Here is an 18,435-nt window from a genome sequence, read left to right as displayed (position 1 = left end):
ACAATTTCTAAATGCCTGAAGGTACCACGTTTATCTGTACAAACAATAGTACGCAAGTATAAACACCATGGGACCACACAGCCATCATTCCGCTCAGGAAGGAGACGCATTCTGTCTCCTAGAGATTAACGTACTTTGGTGTGAGAAGTGCAAATCAATCCCAGAACAACAGCAAAGGACCTTGTGAAGATGCTGGAGGAAACAGGTACAAAAGTATCTTTATCCACAGTAAAACGAGTCCTATATCGACATAACCCGAAAGGCCGCTCAGCAAGGAAGAAGCCACTACTCCAAAACCGCCGTAAAAAAGCCAGACTACGGTTTGCAACTGCACATGGGGACAAAGATTGTACTTTTGGGAGAAATGTCCTCTGGTCTGATGAAACAAAAATAGAACTGTTTGACCATAATGACCCTTGTTATTTTTGGAGGAAAAAGGGGGAGGCTTGCAAGCTGAAGAACACATCCCAACCGTGAAGCACGGGGGTGGCAGCATGTTGTGGGGGTGCTTTGCTGCAGGAGGGACTGGTGCACTTCACAAAATTGATGGCATCATGAGAAGGAAAATGATGTGGATATATTGAAGCAACATCAAGACATCAGTCAGGAAGTTAAAGCTTGGTCGCAAATGGGTCTTCCAAATGGACAATGACCCCAAGCATACTTCCAAAGTTGTGGCAAAATGGCATGACACCAAAGTCAAGGTATTGGAGTGGCTATCACAAAGCCCTGACCTCAATCCTATAGAACATTTGTGGGCAGAACTGAAAAAGCGTGTGCGAGCAAAGAGGCCTACAAACCTGACTCGGTTGCACCAGCTCTGTCAGGAGGAATGGGCCAAAGTTCACTCAACTTGTAAATAAGAATTTCTTAACTGACTTGCCTAGTTAAATAAAGGTTAAATAAATACAAAAACAAAGTCTTTATTTGAAATACTAAACCTATCCTGTGTTTATCAGATCAATCCAGATGAAAGAAATTAGATAGTGAGAGGAACCGGTTTTAGAGTATTTACATGATGCATAGGAAGTGTAGTGTACTGTTTAAAAAATATATATTAGTAAATAAATAATAATAATAATAAATAGTAAATGCTTTAGCTAGCTAGATTCTTTAAATCCACTGTTTAACAAGATGACAGCCTGGTTTGCTGGTTGTTTCAGGAGTCCATAAAACAACCATAATTACAATTTCATACTCAATTATTATTTTTCATTTACATACATACTCATGTCACAACACCCATAAAGCTAGCAGGCTAATGTTAGCTAGTCAGCTAGTTTACTAAATCGTGATTTTTTGTAAATTAACTTCATGACAAAAGAAGATGCATTACCGTTTCTCTCTACATTAACTAACATATTCCTCTACGTTTTTTTGCATGATTCGTTAGGACGTTATAGTCACATTTGACGTTATACATTTGCTTCCATCCTAGTATTTTTGTCAGTCATCTTTGCTGAAGAAAGTCTCCAGCCTTGGGTTGGGTAGCATAGCGTCAAATTCGTCATGGGAACTTTATATCAGCGGTTGCCGATGGTGATTTACATAAAGTTGGGAAAAGTGTATATTTTTCACCGCCTCCCACGCACCACACAAAGGTCCCCGCCCTCTCCGCTTTCCATCCTTCCATTGAACATCACCGCGCGCCACCGCTTGCTCATGAACAACCTCCGGGCTAGGTTTGCTCGTGAACACCCTCCGGTCACGGATTGCTAAGGAACACCCTCCGTCAACGCCCGTGTACATTCCTTCAACCTTGCGGGGCATTCCGTTGCGTTATTCCGTTATGCTGATGAAGTCGATCGTTTGACCAATAACAACAGCTGTGACGGGCCGGGATAAATGTTAACCCGGCCCACATTTAACCCCGCCCCGTTCCGCGGTCTGCAGCGACGACCATCTGGCGCTCTTTGCAGTCTGCGCTAGGTATACCACTATTCTGCGATTGCGACTCATATCGCACCGGTAAACAACAACAGACAATGCTACAACCACTACAAAACATTAGTTAACCTGGTTCACACGAACCGTTTTCTGGCTGGACCGTCGTGACAGTAGCGTGTGTCTGAAGATGGCGACTGGAACGGGTTGGCAGCAACTGTACAATTCCGCGTCTGGCAATCCTTGTATTATTACTAGTACAGGGAAATATAATTCATCGAACATGTTTTACGAAGCAGGTTTAACGATGGAATATACTCAAGACCTGCACCTGAAAATGAGTAAGAAAATAGCACAGCTGACAAAGGTTTGTTGATGCGCACGTTGTCTTGCAAAACTGTCACAGTCCAGGCCAATGCATTTATTTGTTCTGCTGGCAATGGAAATTATGTAATTCATTATAAATTCACCTAGGCTACAGTGTCTTTGTGATATGATTAGAATAATTTAGTAAAGGATACGTTGTTATAGTGAAAAAAAGGCTACGTTGTTATAGTGAAAATCACACTCTCTGATGCTGAAGAAAAGCATTTAAATGTCCCTGTTGGAGTGGTCACTCATCGCTAAGGAAATATACAATACAATGTTATTGTGCCACTTAGGAACACTGCAATTCTGTTGAGGCCTGATACATTTGTGAACAGCAGGAAATGTATTGTCTTACATAATTCCTGAAAGATGGTCTGTTATATACTGTATGGTTTATATAGTCATTCAATGTCAGCTACAGTAGGCTCTAAAAAACATTTAACTGACAGGATATTACTTTTGAATTGTGAGTTTCTGTTACTAGCCTTCAAAGTAATTACACTTTTCAAAATGTGTTGTATTATAGCCTGAATGTAAAATTTATTAAATTGAGATTTTGTGTAACTGATCTACACACTACCCCATAATGTCAAAGTGAAAATGTGTAACTAATTAATTAAAAATGAAAAGCTAAATTTACTTGAGTCCTTCCTAACTTAGTTGCTGGAAAGGGAGGACACCGCTCAGGGATTTCACCATGAGGCTAATGTTGATTTTAAAACAGTTGCAGAGTTTAATGGCTGTGATAGGAGAAAACTGAGTGTTTTAACAACATTTCGGGCAAACACAACACATCACTGAGTACCACTCTTCATATTTTCAAGCATAGTGGTGGCTGCATCATGTTATGAGTATGCTTGTCATCGGCAAGGACTAGGGAGTTATTTAGGATAAAAATAAATGTAATACAGCTAAGCACAGGCAGAATCATAGAGGAAAACCTGGTTTAGTCGGCTTTCCAACAGACACTGGGAGACAAATTCACATTTCAGCAGGACAATAACCTAAAACACAAGGCCACATATACACTGGAGTTTCTTACCAAAATTACATTGAATGTTCCTGAGTAGCCTAGTTACAGTTTTGACTTAAATCGGCTTGAAAATCTATGGCAAGACTTGAAAATGGCTATCTAGCAATGATCAACAACCAACTTGAAAGAGCTTGAAGAAATAAAAAATAATAATGGGCAAATATTGTACAATCAGGTATGCAAAGCTCTTAGTTAATTACAGTAAAACACCAAAACACTCACAGTTGTAATCACTGCCAATCATGTAGCTGTAATTGCTGATTTTAAGATGTATTGAATCGGGGTTGATTTGTCATTATTTACTTTTTAAATCCATATAATTTTTTCCCAGTTTGACATTTGAGTATTGTGTGTGGATCATTGAGAAAAAAAAGACAATTAAAGTTTAATCCCACTTTGTATAACAAAATTTGTAAAAAGTCAAGAGGTGTAAATTCTTTCTGAAGATTTTCACATACTACACACCAATATATTAGTAAGGGGAATTCCATCATATATACAGAACTTTTGAGTCTAATAAATTACTTGGAAGTACTGTAAAAACAGGAGAATATTTGGTGTAAATATTGGTCGTTATTGGCATCTTCATTGTAATGAAAAATAGTGAATTATACAGTCATTTTTTGTATTATCAAAAGTAAAATACTCTGAAACATTTTACTGCAGCATACTGTAAATTATGGTGTATTGGAAAATTTTGTGGGTGGGAAAATACTTGCTGTATTTGGAATGGTACTTTAATTCCACTCCACAGAATACAGTACTTTTGTAACGGTTTTCTGTATGAGAAGGAGAGTCGGACCAAAATGCAGCGTGTAGATTGCGATCCATGTTTTAATAACCAAACGTAAAACACAAATTAATACAAACACTACAAAATAAAGAACGTAATGAAAACCTAAACAGCCCTATCTGGTGAAAACACATAGACAGGAACAATCACCCACAAACACACAGTGAAACCCAGGCTACCTAAATATGGTTCCCAATCAGAGACAATGACGAACACCTGCCTCTGATTGAGAACCATATCAGGCCGAACATAGAACTAGACAAACTAGACATGTAACATAGAATGCCCACTCAGATCACACCCTGACCAACCACAACATAGAAATATACAAAGTAAACTATGGTCAGGGTGTGACAACTTTACTGTATTTTTTGGAGCGCCGCTAGTGGCTGCATGGTATTGTTGTTTGTTGTAAGAGGCTATATTTGTCACTCCTGTGAGTGAGGATGCTATACCAATTTAACTCATATGTGATTATAGTTCTCAATCAATTTAAAATGTGTAGGGGACAGATTGGAGTGGCAGCAAGACTTAAACCTTAAATGGTTTAGCATTTTGCCATGTCCCTTTGGTCTGTTTTGCACAGTAGTTGCTGCCAGTTTGGAAGCCTTTGTTAAGGCCCCTAGAAGTGCAAGTGACATAAAACTCCTAATATTCTGTAATGTTTGTTAACACTTTACCTAGCAGTCAACCAAACTACTTGCACCAATCCCTTTTAATTACAGTAAAATACTATGAAATATAAACCCCTCCTCTCAACAAATGTCATTAATTTATTCATCCATTTTTTCATTAGTTCATTCCGAAAGTATTAACTTTTTTTTCTACAGTATAATACAGTACATTTTACAGTATTGTACTTGGTGTCATTACACAGTACTTGCTTTGATACTGTATTTATATTACAGTAAGTGTACTGTAATATGAAATACAGACTTTAACTGCCTCTGGGCTGCCTGTAAACTACTGTCAAATTCCTGGTAACCCCTTTACAGTGCTTTTTTAATGCAGCACCCACCAACAAGCTGCTTGCTTGGCTAGTGGGAATGTCCTGAGCCAGTGTAGAAAGGATTAAGAGGTGTATCCTCCTCCGCACATCCTCATACCCATATGTCATGACAGCCGATGACTGACTTTGGCAAGTTGACACCAGCTATCATGGCTGTTTTCTGTTGTTTCATTGTTAAGATAATGTTGTGTAGCCTTTGACTAAGCATTCAACTAAAGCGAACATTTATGTAACAATATATAATTTCATATCCTCCAAATCTTTACTGATCAAATTCTCTAAATGCATCATTAGGACAATTGTTCTGATGCCATTCAACCAGTGCCAGTGGGGTACACGTTACATGACATCCTGTGGTTGTATAGATGAAGGGCATGGTCATATTCATTAGTGCACAACAAACCATTTTGTAACAGAAAACGTTTTGAAATAAGAACAAGTTCATGTAGTCCCTCCCATTTTCCGTACATTTTATTTTGTTTGGTGTGTTGTAAATACCACCCTGGTGACGGTAATCAATACAGATAATTATATCCCTTACCGTTCTGCAAAAAGAATACAAATGGCAAAAATCATGCTTCCTTGTTAGTACTAACCATTAAGATCTTACATAATAGAGAACTTGGGTTTGATTATTGTGGAAACCCTCCACTCCAACTGCTTTAGCTGCTGAAAAAGGGGAATAATCTTTTCCTAGTCTTTCCATATTTGGCTTGTATTCAAAAACTTGACACTAGTTTTACGAGACACACTACATACACTAAAGTATTTGGACACCTGCTCGTCCAACATCTCATTCCAAAATCATGGGCATTAATAGGCAGTTGGTCACCCCTTTGCTGCTATACCAGCCTCCAATATTCTGGGAAGGCTTTCCACTAGATGTTGGAACACTGCTGTGGGGACTTGCTTCCATTCAGCCACAAGAGCATTAGTGAGGTTGGGTACTGATGTTGGTGAGGTTGGGTTCCTCAACCCAATCGAACACCTTTGGGATGAATTGGAATGTCGACTGAGAGCCAGGCCTAATCACCCAACATCTAGTGGCTGAATGGAAGCAAGTCCCCACAGCAATGTTCCAACATCTAGTGGAAAGCCTTCACAGAATATTGGATGCCGGTATAGCAGCAAAGGGGTGACCAACTGCCTATTCATGCCCATGATTTTGGAATGAGATGTTCGACGATCAGGTGTCAAAATACTTTTGGTCATGTAGTGTATGTCTGGTAAAACTAGTGTCAAGTTTTTCTGTGCATGTGAGGAATGTTGCACACACCAGCAACATCATAGATGAGGTAAACAGGCAGAGACAAGGGTGTGTTCATTGTTGTAAATCAAATTTTATTGGTCACATGCAGATGTTATTGCGAGTGTAGCGAAATGCTTGTGCTTCTTGCTCCAACAGTGCAGCAATATCAAACATGTAATCTATCAATTCAAATTCCACAACTACCTAATGTATCTAAAGCTTTTGTTTTTAATGAACAATTTCCTAATGTGTTAGTTATGTGTCATCTATGATTTACTAACTGATTAGATATTCATTATAATCTTTTGATGCTGTGAGGATCCTTCTTCTCAATCCTCATCATTCTCCTCTTCCTTGTCTTTTTGCTCTAGGTTATCTACGCCCTCAACACGAAGAACGACGAGCATGAGGACGAGATGGAGTCACTGCGGGAGGCCCACGAGGACGAAGTGCAGCACATTGTGACAGAGACACATGACAAGATCATGCAGTATAAGAGCAAGATGGTCGACGAGGTTGACCTGAAGCGCCATCTGCAATCGTTGGAGGAGTCTGTGGAGCTGCACGAGCACATGAAGCGGCAGGCACTGGCTGAATTTGAGATGTACCGCCAGCGCATGGAGGACTCGCAGCTGTGTACTGAGGCGCAACACACGCAGCGCGTGGTCTCCATGTCACGCGAGGTGGAGGAGATGCGTCGCGACTTTGAGGAGAAGCTGCGCTCCTTTGGCCAGGCACAGGCCCAGTTCGAGCAGGACAAGCGGAGGGCAATTGACGAACTACGCACCACCCACCGGCAAGAGGTCCAGGAGCTGCTCCACAGCCAGCAGAACCAGAGCGCCAACTCCACCGTGGATCAGGAGAAGCTGGCTGAGCTGCACAGGGCTGAGGTGGAGGCCCTCATGGAGCGAGTGGAGGAGCTGACCAAGGGCAAAGTACATCTGGTGGAGGAATACGAAGCCAAGCTCACCAAGGCTCAGGGCTACTACGAACGCGAACTGGAAGCCATGAGGCGCACACAGCAGCTGACCGCAGAGAAACTGCTGGCCTGGAAGAGGACGGAGGTGGAGCTGAGGAAGGAGTTCCAGGTGCAGGAGGCAGTGCTGCAGAGGACACTGGGAAAGCTCCGGGCTGAGCTGCAGAGGGCGCAGGAGGAGGCGAGAGAAAGCAGGGACAAGACCAACAGGCTGCAGGCTTCCCTCACCAATGCAGAGGGCACCATTAAGGTAAAATTCTCATGCATATTCATGTGTGCCATTTTGTGTCTGCAACCCTGTTTGTGTATGTTTCCGGTATGTTTCGTTGTACATGTATATAAATGCCTACACGTAGAAGCGGCAGGATTTGCAGGCAGAGACAAATAAATGGGTTATCAATATTTATTTCCAGACAATGTAATAAACTATAGCCAAATCATATTTAAGAGGTTAATTTCCTTGGAATTAACTAAACTGCCCTGTGCTTCTCCACCCATGCATATAGTCTACTCTATTTAATTGAGACCACACATATAGGCACACTTTATCTCGCATGCCCAACTAGGAGAGGAGAGTAGGGTACTGAACTTCAAGCATCGAATAATGAGTTTAGATCGGTCTGACCATCAACTCCTGCATGCAGCATGAAAAAATGCAGTTTGTGCCGCAATGATGACTGATGGTTCTCTTTTATCCCTGGTAGTTTGTTGATTGATTCATGTCACTGATTGGCCAGATCTTCAATTTACCAGCTGTGAAATAATCACTGATTTATATGGGAAGGATGAAAATCAGCAATACTTTTGACCTCAAAGTTAAGATTTGAAAAAAGGGTCTACAAACTAAACTACAGTACTACAAACTAAACTACAGTTTTAATGCGTTCTTGTTTTTGTTCCTTGACCTGATATCTCAGAACTTGCACAAGCAGCTGGAGGAAGCCATCCAAGATGGGGAGATCTGGGTGATGCAGTTGAAGGACACGGAGTATGAGCTGGAGGGGAGCCGAGATCGAGTGCAGCAGCAGGCTACTGAGATCCTCCACAAAGCCAGTGAGATATTAAACCTCCATTTAGCTTGAGAGTTTGGATAGAGAATACTAATCTCTGGTATTTTGAATTGTTTTAAATATGTTCAATATGTATTGGTAATTGGCTGGATACTCCCTGTAGGTTTGTAACTGTACGTTTTCCTGGTATATGGGGGGAGAGTGAAATATAAGGTTGTCTGACCAGATAAGAAAACGTGTTATTTTTTGATGAAAGAAGGTTAGGCCTAATTAAACAAAAAACGCACAGTTTATTTGTGTGCTCATTTTCTTCCATATTCGCACAGGACTAGTATTACTAGAGAACATTGGTTATGTAATTATTACCCCAGAATGTCTGTTATTCCATAGGACGATTCGTACGGGATTCATTTTTCCAAACTGCCCCTTTATAATTCTATATTTTTTTCAATAAATTGCCTGGACGTTTTTTTATTCCAGGTGTGAAGATATTTCAACATGTCCTGGCGATAACAGTCTACACTGATAACTCAAGCTTGGCTTCCAAGTTTCTAAACCATACAAAACCATCTTTGTCTATTTGAATTGAGGAAGTGTGATCATAATCATTATTTCAGCGATCCGAGGTAGACATCCTAATTGACCCCCAGCCTGCAGATGTGAGCTAAACAGAGCACTTGCACTTCAAATCAAATTGTATTCGTCACATGCGCCAAATACAATACAACCTTACCATTTACAAGCCCTTAACCAACAGTGCAGTTCAAGAAGAGAAAATATTTACCAAATAAATGAAAGTAATTTTTAAAATAAAAAGTAACATAATAACAATAATGAGGCTATGTACAGGGGGTACCGGTACCGAGTCAATGTGCGGGGGTACGGGTTAGTCAAGGTAATTTGTACATGTAGGTGGGGGTAAAGTGACTATGCATAGATATAAACAGCGAGTAGCAGCAGTGTAAAAACAAAAAGAGGGGGGGGGTGTCAATATAAATAATCTGGTGGCCATTTGATGAATTGTTCAGCAGTCTTATGACTTGGGGGTAGAAGCTGTTAAGGAGCCTTTTGGACCTAGACTTGGCGCTCCAGTACCACTTGCCGTGCGGTAGCAGAGAGAACAGTATATAACTTGGGTCACTGAAGATGTGTTTTTAGGCTATGGATGAGAACTTGAACTTGTTATTTAAGTTTAGCACAGTTGGAATGCTGCTTTGCAATCTATTAACAGCAAGTGTTGCACTGAATAGGGGCACAAACCATGAGGTCAAAGAATTGTCCATAGAGCTCCGAGACAGGATTGTGTGGAGGCACAGATTCTGCGGTAGGGTACATCATTCTTAAATGGAAGAAGTTTGGAACCAGCAAGACTCTTTTTTGAGCTGGCCACCCGGCCAAACTGAGCAATCTGGGGAGAAGGGCCTCTGTCAGGGAGGTGACCAAGAACCCGATGGAGCTCTATCAGAGTGACCAGAGTTCCTCTGTGGAGATGGTTGCCCTTCTGGAAGGTTCTCCCTTCTCTGCAGCCCTCCATCATTCAGGTTTTTATGGTAGAGTGGCCAGACGGAAGCCACTCCTCATCAAAAGGCACATGACAGCCCGCTTGGAGTTTGCCAAAAGGCACCTAAAGCACTGTCAGACCATGTGAAACAAGAATGTCTGGTCTGATGAAACCAAGTTTGAACTTTTAGGCCTGAATGCCAAGCGTCGCGTCTGGAGGAAACCTGGAACCATCCCTACAGTGAAGCAAGGTGGTGGCAGCATTATGCTGTGGGGATGTTTTTCAGGGACTGGGAGACTAGTCAGGATCGAGGGAAAGATGAACGGAGCAAAGTACAGAGAGATCCTTGATGAAAACCTGCTCCAGAGCGCTCAGGACCTCAGACTGGGGCAATGGTTCACCTTCCACACAGCCAAGACAATGCAGGAGTGGCTTTGGGACAAGTCTCTAAATATCCTTGAATGGCCCAGCCAGAGCCCGGACTTGAACCCGATCGAACACCTTTTGAGAGACCGTGAAATAGCTTTGCAGCGACGCTCCCCATCCAACCTGATAGAGCTTCAGAGGATCTGCAGAGAAGAATGGGAGAAACCCAAAAAGTACTGAATAAACGGTCTGCATACTTATGTAAATGTGCTTTTTTTCTGTTTTTTATTTTTAATACATTTGCAAAAAAAACTAAAAGCCTGTTTTGTTTGTCTTGATAGGGTATTGTGTGGAGATTGATGAGGGGAAAAAAACAATTTAATCAATTTTAGCGGACCTTGTAGTTGTTTTTTTCGGTTTTTTTTCGTTTTTTTCGTCTGGAATTATTACTCTCCTGCTATGTAAAAATTACCAACATGGCAGATTCAGATGGGACTTAAGTTACGGATGTGGTGATTTGTGCTCGTGTACATAATTACCTAAGCCCATCTCCCCATTAAACTAATCTCCTGCTGCGAATAGGGCTAAGCTTGTCTGGTCAGATAAGAGAACATATCTTTTTTTTTTACCGAAGAGAAGTAGGCCTATGTATGTTTTTTAAATATATATATATTTTTTTATCGAAGTAGGGCTATGTGCTTTTACCTTTTGAGAAAAATTTGTTTTGCAGATTGATGAGGGTTATTCGAGGCTAGTTTCATCATCCTTTTTTTATATTCTCCCTCAGTGCCAAGTCCTTTCTCATTTTGTACTTCCCTTTGCAGTTCTATGAATAACTCATGCATTAAAAGCAGTAAGATATTGTTGGAAAAAATGCATTATTTTATTTTACTTTTAAGCTAACTTAGCACTTTACAGTGAGATTTTAACCGTAAGGGCACTTCATGGACTTTTGAGTGCTGGCTGAGTGTTCATCCCACTTGAATATTCTGACAGAACAGATGTTCAGTGTCTGATATGAAAGCATTGCCCATTTAACTTGCCTTTCTGCCATTACCCTTCACACCCTCACCATCTGCTTGTTTTGCATGTGTGCCTCCAGGTCAGATAGGCTCTCTACAGGCCACCCATATGAGCCACGAGGCCACTATCAGGGACCTGGACTTGGAGCAGAGCCGCCTGAGGGAGAAGATCCTCAGGCTGGAGGAGGAGAGGGAGAGGGTGCTCAACCAGAGCCAGGCCACTGACGAGCAGCACAAACATCAGGTCCTCTCACTGGAGCAGGTATTCAACTTCTCTCAGTTTGTAAGATGTGCTGAATATTATATTTCGCTTCTCCAAGTGTCTCAGTGTTTAGTAGATCCGGACACTGGGAAAACAGTGGGAAGTTTCACAGATAGCAAGCATTTGTTTGGCCAACATATTTGGCAAAAAACATTATGTACAGTACCAGTCAAAACTTGAACTTGCAAGGTTCTTGATATTTAACGGATTGACTGATCTTCATGTTTTAAAGTAATGATGAACTGTTTCTCTTTGCTTATTTGAACGGTTCTTGCCATAATATGGACTTGGTCTTTTACCAAATAGGGCTATCTTCTGTATACGACCCCTACCTTGTCACAACACAATTTATTGGCTGAAACGCATTAAGAAGGAAATGAATTCCACAAATTAACTTTTAACAATGCAGACCTGTTAATTGAAATGCATTCCAGGTGACTAACTCATGAAGCTGGTTGAGGGAATGCCAAGAGTGTGCAAAGCTGTCATCAAGGCAAAGGGTGGCTACATTGAAGAATCTCAAATATAAAATATATTTAGATTTGTTTAACACTTTATTTGGTCACTACATGATTCCAAATGTGTTAACTCCTAGTGTTGATGTCTTCACTAATATTCTACAATGTAGAAAATAGTCAAAATAAGGAAAAACCCTTGAATTAGTTTTTGTGTCCAAAATTTTGACTGGTACTGTATATTGATTGGCATGGCATTGGAAAAGGTTGTTGCTGCCCATATTTATATGACTGTGCAATTCTGTTTTCGATGATGCCAATGTTTTCAGAACGTATGCATGCTTTCTAGGTTAGCTGTTCCCTCAGGCAGGTACCCGCCAGGGAGCTGGTACAAAACAGAAGAGTTCTATATCTCAACCCTTCTCTTATTATGTAATACTCATTGTAGATATTGATGCTGTGCCAAATACACTGAAACATCTCAAGCTTCACAGTAGATCCAAACAATGGGGGAAGTTTAGTGAAGAAGCTTAGCCCTTCTATCTTATGTTTAAATCCCCATAGTCGATTTCCGCGGCCCCATGGAAATCTAATTAACATAATACACTTTTTTCAGTTTAAGCTAGAGATATCAGTTTTGCATTGGATGTGTCTCAATCCTCTGCATCCACCGATGCCGCACTTACGCATCTGCGTTTAAAGGTGACAGAGCTAGAGCAGACCATCAGACATCCTGAATATCGGTCTTCTCACAATTGTTTGTCGTGTCTGAACGGTTTGGCCTATTATGACCCCTATATGGAAAGATGAGACTCTCACAAACACGATCATGTTTTCTGTTTTGCTGTATGACCACCACAAGCGTGGTCTGAAGTTGGTACAGCCGATCTGCCAACTTCTGTCTGTAGTGTCCGGACAGTTTGGCTACACACTAATATGGAAAGGTGAGACTCGTCCCCCCTGTACCAGTTGAAAAAATGAATGGAAGTAACGTATACTGTGTATGGAGACTGTTTGCTGCCAAAAACTAAGCAGTTAAATACTGTACATTCAATACAAATAAATGTTTCCTGATCTTTCTTATATCTCTGATATTGGACAGACTCTTCAGAACAAACTTCCTTTAGATTGTTTTGGGGACGATCAGTTGTACCATGTAGTGAATCTGTTATTTAATGCGTTTGTATGGGCTTATAGTTTTTAGTATTTTTTTTATACTTCAAGGGGTCTTAAAATGTAAAACCAAATAGCTAAAATGTTATACAAAATTATCCTTGGTATAACCTTATCACCTTCCATATAGCTTAGTATAAATACAAATGTATGTGGACACCCCTTCAAATGAGTGGATTCAGCTATTTCGACTACACCACAGCCGTTGCTGACAGGTGTATAAAATAAGGCACACAGCCATGCCAACTCCATAGACAAACATTGGCAGTAGAAAGGCCTTACTGAAGAGCTCAGTGACTTTCAACGTGGCAACAAGTCAGTTTGTCAAATTTCTACCCTTCTAGAACTTCCCGGTCAACTGTAAGTGCAAGGAGAAACAATGGCTCAGCCGCGAAGTGGTAGGCCACACAACCTTACAGAAGGGGACTGCCTAGTGCAGGTGTCCACATACTTTTGGTCATGTAGTATACATAGTTTATCATTTCTTTAGCGGATTTTAAAACATCAACATATTGATTTTAAGAACCATTGGGTTCCATTAGTAACACTGCAGAAACTGCTGTGCTAAGATGAAAGTAGCCCATCTGCTCTCTATGGGGAGGGTACATCTATTAGATTTCAGCTGTGGTTTGTTTCATTACAGCCATCATGTGTAAATGTTTCATGTATCTATGGCCCTTCGGATCTGCCAGGGTGTGAAATAAATCTTGGCTACTCCCCCCCCCCCCCCCCCTCCCCTTCCCAAGTCCCTTCGCGAGGAGAGGCAGGGCTATGAGAAGGAGCTAGCGAGGCTGAGGGGCAAATACGAAGAGGAGGGTGTGAGATTCAAAGAGGCCCAGGCACAGGCACTAGAGGAGCTGTCGGAGAAACACAGGGCGACGCAGGAGAGTGCACAGAACGCTGCAGAGAAGGAGAATAATCTATTGATGGCTGTGAGTATCATGCACACACACTGCCCTACACACTGTTGTTTACACACTATTTAATACACTCTATTTATGCTACACTCTGTGCACACACACACACACACACACAGCCACACTCAAGCCCAGTATCTATACATATATTCATATACAATGTGTGTGCACAGAGTGTGTGTGTGTGTGTGTGTGTGTGTGCACAGAGTGTAGCATAAATAGAGTGTATTAAATACACCCCCAAGCCTACATACAGTGCCTTCAGAAAGTATTCACAAACCTTGACTTTTTCCAAATTTTGTTGTGTTAGTCTGAATTTAAAATGGATTAAATGGAGGGTTTTTTGTCACTGGCCTACACACAATACCCCATAATGTCAAAGTTAAATTATGTTTTTCAAAATGTTTACAAATGTATTAAAAATGAAAAGCTGAAATGCTTTGAGTCTAAGTAGTCAACCCGTTTGTTATGGCAAGCCTAAATAAGTTCAGGAGCAAAAACTTGCTACACAAGTCACATAAGTTGCATGGATTCATTCTGTGTGCAATAATAGTGTTTAACATCATTTTTGAAGACTACCTCATGTCTGTACACCACACATACAATTATCTGTAAGGTCGTCCCTCAGTCGAGCAGTGAATTTCCAACACAGATTCAACCACAAAGACCAGGGAGGTTTTCCAATGCCTTGCATATAAGATGCCCTTACTGGTAGATGGGTAAAAAAAAAGCAAACATTGAATATCCCTTTGAGCATGGTGAAGTTATTAATACACTTTGGTTGTGTATCAATACACCCAGTCATTACAAAGATACAGGCGTCTTTCCTAACTCAGTTGCCGGGCAGGAAGGAAACCACTTAGGGATTTCAACATGAGACAAATGGTGACTTAGAAACAGTTAAATTGCTATAGTAGAAGAGAGCTGAGGATGGATCAATGACTTTGTAGTTCACTCTTTGGTTGAAGGATCTACAATTACTAATGACAAGGCCAATGAAATCCGCACCTCGCTGGAAACTCACAGGTGATAGGCATGAGGCATGGATTCATTCCTTCAATTATTCCCCTCTTTACCTTGATGTGAACGGGAACGATTCACGGTACTAAAACAAACAATTGGAAAACGAGACTGTCGTACGTTGCTCCAACTAAATTCCCCCATAGTGGTAGAGCCTGCTCACCCCCTGAACATTTGTGCTAAAGGTTGTACTTGTTCTCATAAGATTTCTTATCATGCCCCCTGTCATGCGGATATACAGTTGAAGTTGGAAGTTTACATACACCTTTGCCAAATACATGTAAACTCAGTTTTTCACAGTTCCTGACATTTAATCAGGGTAAAAATTCCCTGTCTTAGGTCAGCTAGGATCACCACTTTTTTTTTTAGAATGTGAAATGTCAGAATAATAGTAGAGAGAATTATTTATTTCAGCTTTTATTTCTTTCATCACATTCCCAATGGGTCAGAAGTTTACGTACACTAAATTAGTATTTGGTAGCATTGCCTTTAAATTTTTTAACTTGGGTCAAATGTTTAGAGTAGCCTTCCACAAGCTTCCCACAATAAGTTGGGTGAATTTTGGCCCATTCCTCCTGACAAAGTAGGTGTAACTGTGTCAGGTTTGTAGGCCTCCTTGCTCACACACGATTTTTCAGTTCTGCCCACACATTTTCTATAGGATTGAGGTCAGGGCTTTGTGATGGCCACTCCAATACCTTGACTTTGTTGTCCTGAAGCCATTTTGCCACAACTTTGGAAGTATGTTTGGGGTCATTGTCCACTTGGAAGACCCATTTGCGACCAAGCTTTAACTTCCTGACTGATGTCTTGAGATGTTGAATTTTTATGGTGGTTTTGGAGCAGTGGCTTCTTCCTTGCTGAGTGGCCTTTCAGGTTATGTCGAAATAGGACTCGTTTTACTGTGGATATACATACTTTTGTACCGGTTTCCTCCAGCATCTTTACAAGGTCCTTTGCTGTTGTTCTGGGATTGAGTTGCACTCTTTACACCAAAGTACGTTAGTCTCTAGGAGACAGAATGCGTCTCCTTCCTGAGCGGTATGACGGCTGAGTTGGTCCCATGGTGTTTATACTTGCGTACTATTGTTTGTACAGATGAACGTGGTACCTTCAGGCGTTTGGAAATTGCTCCCAGGGATGAACCAGACTTGTTGAGGTCTACAATTTTTTATCTTGGCTGATTTCTTTTGATGTTCCCATGATGTCAAGCAAAAAGGCACTGAGTTTGAAGGTAGGCCTTTAAGTACATCCACAGGTACACCTGCAATTGACTCAAATTATGTCAATTAGCCAGTCAGAAGCTTCTAAAGCCATGACATCATTTTCGGGAATTGTCCAAGCTGTTTAAAGGCACAGTCAACTTAGTGTATGTCAATTTCTGACCCACTGGAATTGTGATACAGGGAATTATAAGTGAAATAATCTCTGAACAATTGTTGGAAAAATTACTTGTCATGCACAAAGTAGATGTCCTAACCGACTTTCCAAAACTATAGTTTGTTAGCAAGAAATTTGTGGAGAGGTTGATAAACTAGTTTTAATGACTCCAAAACTAAGTGTATGTAAACTACCGACTTCAACTGTAGCATTTCTCTGAAAGATAGAATCTATGTGTAGTTTGTCTCAGCTTGGAGCACACTCGAACCAGTGCGTTTGTACATTGCCACGTACTGCGTACAAACTCCCTGGAAAGACGTGTAGCATAATTGAGTATGCTTGGAATTACTGATGGCGACTTTCCTTTCCTGGATGTCGGTACCTCGGCTGGGACCGAGGTGCAGGAAGTGGAGATGGATTGTGTGGTCGGAGGAAATATCTTGTCTGCCTGGTCGTAGGCTATGCGGTAGCTGCCTGCGCCCAACCCACTCCTGTGTGCTCTCTTGCCTTTTACGGGATGCTTCTCGTATGGGCGACCAGGTTTGGTGGGTTCCCCCTGCCACCTGTGTCTGCGTCGGTCAAGTACCGCTTGCCTCTCTTCCCAGACTTGTTTATGAAGAGTCTTAGTGATCCAGTCCTATGTGGACTTTCGAGACTGGGCTAGCTACACGAGCTCTGCTTAGCGTGGCGAGCTAGCAATTACTAGCTATTCCTGCCTCTCCATGGTGAGGTAGCCCTCTTGTTAAGTATATGTAGTATAAATGTCACTTGGTTTTTCTAAATGGACTGTGCTGCGGTCAAAGAGGCTAGCTAGTATATCTTATGCTAAAAAGCCTCCTAGCTAACGTTGGTTAGCATGCGTAACTTCCAGCGAGTGGAACTTACTCGAAATTCCCCAGCGTTATGGCAACCCTATTCCTATTTTCAGTTCCGGGAGTTGGAGGGAGTTAAGGAAACGGGGTCGCGTCCACCTCCGATAAAGAAGCAGCCCATCGAGCACTGGATCCCATGCAGAAGGGATCCAGCTTTTGTCAAATTTACATAAGATTTGAGGTTTCATAGCAGGTTAGGAGAACTTACGGAGCAGGTTAGGATAATTAACATAGCAGGTTAGGAGAATTAGGTTAAGGTTAGGAAAAGAGTTAGGATCCCTTCTAACTATGACCCCGGATCAAGGGGTTTTGGTATGGGTACTACGTCAGCCATTGCTAGAGCCCCCTGTGCCCGTAAAGAGGCCGGGCTTCATGAAGGCTATGCAGTCTCATGGAAGCACAACGTACCCTGAGTGTAAAAACCATTAGGGAACACCTGCTCTTTCCATGACATGGACTGACCAGGTGAATACTGTAATACTAACATGTTTCAAGCAGACCACCATAGTCCCTGTGCCCAAGAACACTAAGGTAACCAGTCTAAATGACTACATCAACACCATTATCCCAGAAACCCTAGACCTACTCCAGTTTGCATACCGCCCAAACAGATCCACAGATATTGCAATCTCTATTGCACTCCACACTTCCTTTTCCCACCTGGACAAAAGGAACACCTATGTGAGAATGCTTTTCATTGACTATAGCTCAGCGTTCAACACCATAGTGCCCTCAAAGCTCATCACTAAGCTAATGACCCTGGGACTAAATACCTCCCTCTGCAACTGGATCCTGGACTTCCTGATTGGCTGCCCGCAGGTGGTAAGGGTAGGTAACTACACATCTACCACGCTGATCCTCAACATGGGGCCCCCAACACGGGTGCGTACTCAGTCTCCTCCTGTACTCCCGGTTCACTCATGACTGCATGGCCAGGCACGACTCCCCCAACACCATCAATCAGTTTGCCGATGACACAACAGTGGTAGGCCTCACCAACAACGATGAGACAGCCTATAGGGAGGAGGTCCGAGTCCTGGCCGTGTGGTGCCAGGATAACAACCTCTCCCTCAATGTGATCAAGACAAAGGAGATGATTGTGGACTACAGGAAAAGGAGGACGGAGCACGCTAATTCTCATTGA

The 18,435-nt window shown here is 41.8% G+C and overlaps 1 protein-coding gene across 2 annotated transcripts in view; it reads left to right on the top strand.

Annotated features, from left to right (window-relative positions):
* Positions 1-1,903: 1,903 nt before the first annotated feature.
* The window catches only part of LOC139384902 (family with sequence similarity 184 member Aa), a 91,887-nt gene continuing 75,355 nt past the window's right edge, over positions 1,904-18,435 (top strand). For both annotated transcript variants that reach the window (XM_071129803.1, XM_071129802.1), the window contains exons 1-5: positions 1,904-2,251; positions 6,709-7,563; positions 8,231-8,366; positions 11,293-11,474; positions 13,849-14,034. In XM_071129803.1, the coding sequence (XP_070985904.1) occupies positions 2,075-2,251; positions 6,709-7,563; positions 8,231-8,366; positions 11,293-11,474; positions 13,849-14,034 (1,536 nt within the window). In that variant the 5' untranslated portion in view covers positions 1,904-2,074. The remainder of the gene's footprint in view (positions 2,252-6,708; positions 7,564-8,230; positions 8,367-11,292; positions 11,475-13,848; positions 14,035-18,435) is intronic.

The sequence above is a fragment of the Oncorhynchus clarkii genome, chromosome 26, assembly GCF_045791955.1.
Source record: "Oncorhynchus clarkii lewisi isolate Uvic-CL-2024 chromosome 26, UVic_Ocla_1.0, whole genome shotgun sequence".
In the NCBI taxonomy this organism is placed as follows: Eukaryota; Metazoa; Chordata; class Actinopteri; order Salmoniformes; family Salmonidae; genus Oncorhynchus; species Oncorhynchus clarkii.
This window is presented reverse-complemented; position numbering and strand designations above follow the sequence as displayed.